At 31.7% G+C, this 7,944-nt stretch overlaps 1 protein-coding gene across 1 annotated transcript; it reads right to left on the reverse strand.

Annotated features, from left to right (window-relative positions):
* Nucleotides 1–7,296: 7,296 nt before the first annotated feature.
* LOC107448695 (uncharacterized) lies at nt 7,297–7,701 on the reverse strand. The gene has a single exon (XM_016063997.1). It carries the CDS (start codon nt 7,699–7,701, stop codon nt 7,297–7,299), a length of 405 nt encoding a protein of 134 aa, XP_015919483.1.
* Nucleotides 7,702–7,944: the final 243 nt, after the last annotated feature.

Consider the following 7,944-nt stretch of genomic DNA (forward strand, 5'->3'; position numbering starts at 1 on the left):
TTTTTTTTTAAGTTTATTACTTTTTAAACTTGGTTAGAATGTAGATTCAGTTGTCCGTAGGCTTGGCGATGAATTTTAATCAATTTCTCTGATACTCCATTTTTGTTACCTTGCTATTATTCTCTTTCATTGACCTAATAGGAATATTGCTTATTGGTTTATCATTAAAATTTGTTGCAACCTTAATATTTTTTTTAAAGTTTATTACTTTTTAAACTTGGTTAGAATGTAGATTCAGTTGCCCGTAGGCTTGGCGATGAATTTTAATCAATTTCTCTGATACTCCATTTTTGTTACCTTGCTATTATTCTCTTTCATTGACCTAATAGGAATATTGCTTATTGGTTTATCATTAAAATTTGTTGCAACCTTAATATTTTTGTTAAAGTTTATTACTTTTTAAACTTGGTTAGAATGTAGATTCAGTTGCCCGTAGGCTTGGCGATGAATTTTAATCAATTTCTCTGATACTCCATTTTTGTTACCTTGCTATTATTCTCTTTCATTGACCTAATAGGAATATTGCTTATTGGTTTATCATTAAAATTTGTTGCAACCTTAATATTTTTGTTAAAGTTTATTACTTTTTAAACTTGGTTAGAATGTAGATTCAGTTGCCCGTAGGCTTGGCGATGAATTTTAATCAATTTCTCTGATACTCCATTTTTGTTACCTTGCTATTATTCTCTTTCATTGACCTAATAGGAATATTGCTTATTGGTTTATTATTAAAATTTGTTGCAACCTTAATATTTTTTTTAAAGTTTATTACTTTTTAAACTTGGTTAGAATGTAGATTCAGTTGTCCGTAGGCTTGGCGATGAATTTCAATCAATTTCTCTGATACTCCGTTTTTGTTACCATGCTATTATTCTCTTTTATTGACCTAATAGGACTATTGCTTATTGGTTTATCGTTAAAATTTGTTGCAACCTTAATATTTTTTTTCAAGTTTAATATTTTTTAAACTTGGTTAGAATGTAGATTCAGTTGCCCGTAGGCTTGGCGATGAATTTCAATCAATTTCTCTGATACTCCGTTTTTGTTACCATGCTATTATTCTCTTTTATTGACCTAATAGGACTATTGCTTATTGGTTTATTTTGACTTAATAAACTTTTACATTAAACTTGATTTTACGAAACGAAAATATGATTCAATATAACTTATGACGGTTACAGTAACTTAAGAATGCATTGTGTTTTTCTCCACCGATACAATGGTTCAGTGGGGACCGTGTTTTTAAGAAACTGTAGAAAACTGTTGAATTTCATAAAGTTTTAGTTTTTCATTGTTTTAGCACTCTAAATGGCAAAAAACCTAGTAATTGTAATTAACTTATGACAGGTGTATAACAAAAAGACCGAAATGACTGATTTTACACTAAGTGCCTTAACGAAAAGGTAACTATTTCTTTTACAATATATTGCTCATGGGTTGCGATTGTGGCACAACTAAAAAAACACACGTTTTGGACTTAGAACAGGAGTAAATATGAAAATACACATTAGTTTCAGCAGCAATACTATCACAATGCATACTTCAACTTGAAGGTAATCTTTGTTTAAGCAAACTAAAGCATTTCTTATCCATTTTCCTTAGCAATGAAAATTTTAAGACAACTTATTTTAAAAAAAGATTTTTTGAGTTGTGCCACTACTGTAGTCCGTGAGCGATATGTTGCTTCATTGAGGCATTTATTATTGGCGAATATCAATATTTATGCAAAAAATTTGCTGAGCGAAATAAATTACACCAATAGTGAAATGGACACAGAATATTTTTATTTTTTTTAAAAATTTTTATAGATTATATAATATATCAAACATATCGAACTTCATATCTTATATATCACTTTCATATATCAAATCTTCAGAAAAGAAAACGTTCATATTTTTAAGGCTTAAAAACAATATTTTTTATTATAAAAGTGTTTTCATATATTTAAAATTATTTATAGCAATTATTTACTGCAATTTAAAATATTAAAAGTTATCAATAAGAAATATTACAGCAATTACTAAATTCGAAAACTGAAATTGTGTACTATGAATTATAATGACAAAATTACAAAAAGAAACAAAACTGAATAAAATTTTAATACTTTGGCAAGGAATTAATTGTGTTCAATCATATATTCCCAAAAACAATTTCATTTTTGTCTCTAAGCTATATTTTTAAACGAACCTGTTAAATTTAAACTTTCTAGTAAAAAAATTAAGATTGAAATATATTATTTTAAGACCCCGGAATTAAAGAAACGTTTTCTTGAATGAAAAGAAATTTAAATATTCCAAATGAAACAATTAGTAGAACTTTTTGCTTCGTAACTACATTCAAAAGCTTGTTTAAACGTCTGACAGTTTGACACGTTGGATAAAAAAGCCAGGACATTACAAACAAAAGTTGTCATTGAAAATGACATTAATTTCCTTCTTAAAAAGAACATGGGTTGTTCTTTTTAATTTGCAGCACTATACAACGTCTAGCTTACTAATTAACTCATGGTTATTTTTAAACTTATTATCGTACTATTTATTAATGATAATTTCTTAACTTTAATAACTTTTTTATATATGTAAATCTGCAATGTAAATGATACATTTAATAATTATTTAAATAATCAATTAAAATGTTCTGACTTAAGTTATGATTGAGAAGTTTGAAGTAGTCATTAGTTCAGGTATTAGGCAGGAATTAGTTTTTGTTCAATGACGTTTTCTTACTCTTTTATATGTTCACATATATGGAAAACGTAAAACATTTATTCTACTGTTTGATAAGGAATTTCGATCCTTCCCATATCATAGGAATGTCTGCGTTATATATATAGGTTCCTGTTACTGTTTAGTTTGAATGCAGGATATTNATGAATTTGCATGATTTTTTAAGTGTTTTTTTCCGGAGAAATATAAAAAAGTAGAATGAAAATCAAAGATAAAAATCGTCATTGAACAAAAACTAATGCCTGACCACTATTATTGCGATGGCGCAAAATGTGCGTTAACGTTAAGAATGGTATAAACATAGATTTGATTCAAGTGGATATTTAATTCTGTTCCATCCAACACTGGAGCCGCGATGGTACAGTGGTGAAAGCACTATACTGTCATTGTGAAAAACTAGAGTTCAACAATCCAGTGACGGATTGAAGACAACCAACTCGGTTTCAGATCGTTACGTACCAGTTTCTCTGGGAAGTAAAGGTGGTAGTGCGTAGTGCTGATCACATTTCCCCTACCATGCAATCACGAAATTTCGAAGCCTTAAGCTCTATGACCCCTCGAACATGACTCGTGGTCAACAACGGCCATCCCTTGTCAAATTACGACCATTCCCTTGGTATGATTTTAGCCTCAGGCTCTATTCTTTATTATGACCTTCCTAGTAAATTATGCAGGTCGGGCCTGGTCTTGTTGGTTGTTTGGGGTGCCTGAGGCCGATATGACCCTTTACCCCTTCATCATGAAGTAAGGATCTATGAGGTGAAGCCCTGAGGTTAAAAGCATAATGATAAGGATGAGGTGGAGAGAAAAATGGCACATTGCCATGAGGAAAAGCTTTGTGAGGAGAAAAATGGCACATTGCCATGGTGAGGAAAAGCCATGAGATTACTTGAAAACGAGTTAAGAGTAATTAACAAAAATGAAGTCCACTGTGCTTTGCTTGAAGAAAACGTCTCGCTGTTTTTAAAACTACTTATCTCGATTAGATAATTAACATCTCCAGTCTCCGCTAGTAACTAAACTGGGCGAGGACCCGAACTACAATAGATGTTAGTAAAGCCAGACTCCTACTTGTGAAACATACTTCGACCAGTCATTTTCAAACGCAAATGGCCGCCATAAACAGTTTGATCGGACAGGTCCTAGATGCTACTAACGAAAGATCAAAGCAATCATCACGTTCACGTACGTCGACGCTAAACAATTTACTACTGCCGCTTACACGGTGTGCTCACGTTGTCTGGATTTGAATACTATTTCATCTTTCAAACATTGATCAGTGATCGACGTCGCAGAAGTACTGCAGTCATCAGGCTTGCATCAAACTCTCACGAAGAGAGGAAGGAAACATCGCTGAGGCTATGAGGTGGTGTCAAATTAAGCAGCAGGCCCCATTCCTTATAATGTCCTTCCATTCAAATTAATCAGCAGGTTTCATTATTCATGATGCTCTCATAATCAAATTAAACCGCAGGATCTTTTTTTAATAATTTTTTCCCAATCAATCTTTAGGAATGGAGTCTGAGGCTTAATTTGACTGACAAAGCATTATTAGGAATAGAACCAGCAGCTTTATTTGGCTGGAAGGTCTTTTTGAGGTATGAGGCCTGAGGTTTAATCTGACGCAACACAGGAATATGGTCTGCAATGATTATTCTGATTATGCAGATCCCTTTTATTAGATCTATTTTTAGACCTCATTTTTGAAACACATATATTTTGAAAATGATTAAATTTTGTTTTAAAAATGATTTGAATTATAAATAATACTTTATAACTTGAATAAAATATTAAATAGGTAGCAATTTTCTTGGGAAAGAAAATTAGAGATCGGAATCATCCCAGGTGGGATTTGTCATGAAGGGAGACTGGTGGGTAGAAGGCAGACAACCTGGTCACTAAATAATTTGCTTTTATGTACTATTAATAAATATCATATACGATACTATTATATTAATAAATACCGTTTAAAAGTAAATGAACTGGAGGGGATAAAGTAATTGTAATTGGTTTTTTTTGTGGATAGATAAGATAGCTAATTTGAACTCTACCCAAACTTTCAGAATACGTTTCGTATTAATAGGAATTTTCAAATTGTGTGCTTCTTTTTAGATAGAAAACTCTTAGCAAAATGTCAAAATCATGTTATCTTGTTTCACTTTTGGGAATTATTATTAGTGTTAAAAAATCTGCAGAAAAGTCGAAAGATATGTTGTAGATATTTACTTGGATTTTTTCCTCTTTCCTGCATAAAATCTTAAAGTATTTGGAACAAATTTTTTTAGGATATTCCGAAAGGAAAAATATGAAGAAAATTTGAAGTAAGATATGTTCAAAATACCTTAAGATTTAACTAAAAGATTTTTTGTTGAAAAACGGTTTTCTTCATTTCGAGCGGAACTGCTTTCTTTTTTCGAGCGGAACGGCTTTCTTCTTTCTAGTATGTTCCATTTTATAATTCATAAAATTTAAAATGCTGTTAAATGTACTTCTTAATACTGAACTTGTAATATTCAAGAATTTTTAAGGTGTGGAATGTGATGATTTATTTATATTTAGAAGTTAAGAAATGTTTTACTAGATAAGTAATTTAAAAATTATGAACATTATAATAATCCCTTGAAAGATTTTCAAAAACATTAGTCTGCGAAAAAATTTAGATTTTTTTCCACTTTACACAAAAGACATACAATTCTAAGTAATAAACGAGGGTTGTTTTTCTTTAAGTAAGGGCCGTTTTGTTGCGTACACCAATGTATGACGGGTGCATAGCAACGAGTGCTTGTGCCATGACTTATGGTTCCTTGGGAACAACTGTGCTCAGTTACAGATGTGTAGATAGTCTCTAAGGTCAGTTCTGTATCTTCAACCCCTTCCTTCTCGCTCCCGTGAAAATGACAGGGTGAGGTTTTGCCCTCTGTTTCTCGCTCCCGTGAAATTTCCGTGCTGGAGTGTTCAGTAGTAAAGCGCCAATAAGAATAAAATAATTCATTTATTTTGCCCAGAAAATATTTTATTTCTCATTTTACACACCAGAGGGCAGTACCAGTATATTTTAAGGTAATTGTAGATAGTTTATCCTAAACTAGATGTCAGCACTAATCAAATACGTATATTTGGGAAAATAGGCACTTTTATGACCGTTTTCTTGAAAATTAACCGATCGTAAAGGGGTTAAAATGTTCAAGTTTAACAAATCGGCCTCCATGTAGGAGGTACGGTCAGTAATGCATTTTTAAGCAAAAAGCCTGCCTGCTGCATGCATTCACCGACAAATTTTTGAAGTTTACTAAACTCGTACTGGCAGGCTGACAGGCAATTTGGTTACTCCATGACAATGACTCTCTCCACAGCCAAGTGCCGATCTTTATTGGACTGTTTTGGACCAGCTATCAATACATCCCAGACCCTGCCCTAAGTGATTTTTATCTTCTCCGTGTTTGAGACATTATTTTGGCTGCAACCAGTACAACTATGACAAAGGTATGAAAATGGTCGGGACTATGGTACAACTATGACAAAGATATGAAATGGTTATTGGTGCAGGCAGCCAGTTACTAATAAGAGGGTATTCTAAATCTAGTTGTAATGTATAAGTGGCAACTTGGTATAAGCAAACTTGGCGACTATTTTGAAGAAAAAAAGAGAAGCATATGTAGAATCGAGTATTAAATTTGTATCATGAAAATTTTCTTTCTTTTGGTTTTTATTTTCTAATAGCCCTTACTTAAAAATTTAAAAGAAAAACGATTTTGTTTATTTATTGCATATTTTCAATCCTGTTCTTAAAAATATCCATAAAACTAGTTCTTAATATTTTTTATTTTAGAGTAGGAAATTCATTTTAAATATTTAGTTTATTTTGTTATTTTTTCTCGTTTCATAATTCTTAATTCTACTGTGATTTTCTTTTTCTTTAACGTATAACTTCAGTTGTTTCAGTCGAATAAGTTAAATACTTTTTACCCGAATTAAACTCGCCTGAAGAAATTAACCATGAGTACAAGTGAGAGTTTATGATATTATAAATTGATCGTTAAATAAATATGCTTTCTTTAACTACTTCTGGAATGTCTTGCATTACTTTATTTTTATACTTTCATTGAAAGAGTAAGTGGAGTTAGCATTCGGAAAACGTCTTAAACTCTTTACGTTACATTCCAAAACTTGAACATGGAAAGGTCCATTTCATTTAGAGGGATATTAGTTTTAATTGCGAAACAGAAGCCTTACATGGTTCAACTGCAGGTAAACCCAGATTGTTAACTTAATCTGAGCATTTAGATTCTGGTAGAAGCCTCATCTAATCTTAAAGGTAAAAGTAGCATTATGAATTAATGTAGTTTGCAATACCATAAGAGATGTTTGTTTAATATTAAATTACAAAAAATAATTTTCTTAAATTTTAAATTTTAGTTAGTATAATAATATTCTAGATTTCAGTTAATATTTTTACAGTGAAAAAAATCATAAGTAATTACTGATATTATAATACATTATAATTACGTCATATAAAAAAACGTAATTAGAGGCATATTTTTTATTTGTCAAATGCCAGTTACATTTGCAGTTAGGCCATTAAACTTCTTGCTTGCCAATAGCGTTGAAATATACAAGAAAAATCTGTCAGAGCTTCACACTCGTCCAAATGTTCTGCCGTCAATGGCCGTCCACTATCACATATAACACACAAAGATGAATCGGCTAGTCCAATGCGAAATAAATGATTCTGTAGACAGTCATAACCCGTTAATAGTCTAAAAGCAGCAACCGCAACTGATCGCGGGTGGTCAGGAATAAAAGCTGAGTTTGTTAAAAGAACACTCCAAGGCTTGCCATCGCAAGCCCGAGTATTAAAATTTCTAAAAGTCTTTTGATATAGGAGTGATGTCAGCAGTTTAATGGAATGGAGGCTTGCTTCAGTTTTGGGCTTTTGAAGAACGCCAGCTCCTCTTTTGGCAAGCATGTCTGCCATCTCATTTCCATAAATACCGCAGTATGAGTGTACCCATTTCTAGGAGCCATCACAGGCATATAAATTCATTCATATTAATGTACAATAGAGGTTACCTTAATAAAGTTATTAAAAGTTTATTTAGTATTGAAATATTTGATACTTTAATAAACTTTTATTCCTATCAACAATTCCTAAAACAAAATATATAGACATTTTTCTAACGGAAACACTAAGTCACATGCTGTTACATAAAGTACTGGC

Source organism: Parasteatoda tepidariorum, chromosome 8, assembly GCF_043381705.1.
Source record: "Parasteatoda tepidariorum isolate YZ-2023 chromosome 8, CAS_Ptep_4.0, whole genome shotgun sequence".
Lineage (NCBI taxonomy): Eukaryota > Metazoa > Arthropoda > Arachnida > Araneae > Theridiidae > Parasteatoda > Parasteatoda tepidariorum.

What these genes read in the sequence shown, in the direction of transcription:
- LOC107448695 (XM_016063997.1), bottom strand. Translation starts at nt 7,701, where the DNA reads ATGGCAGACATGCTTGCCAAAAGAGGAGCTGGCGTTCTTCAAAAGCCC.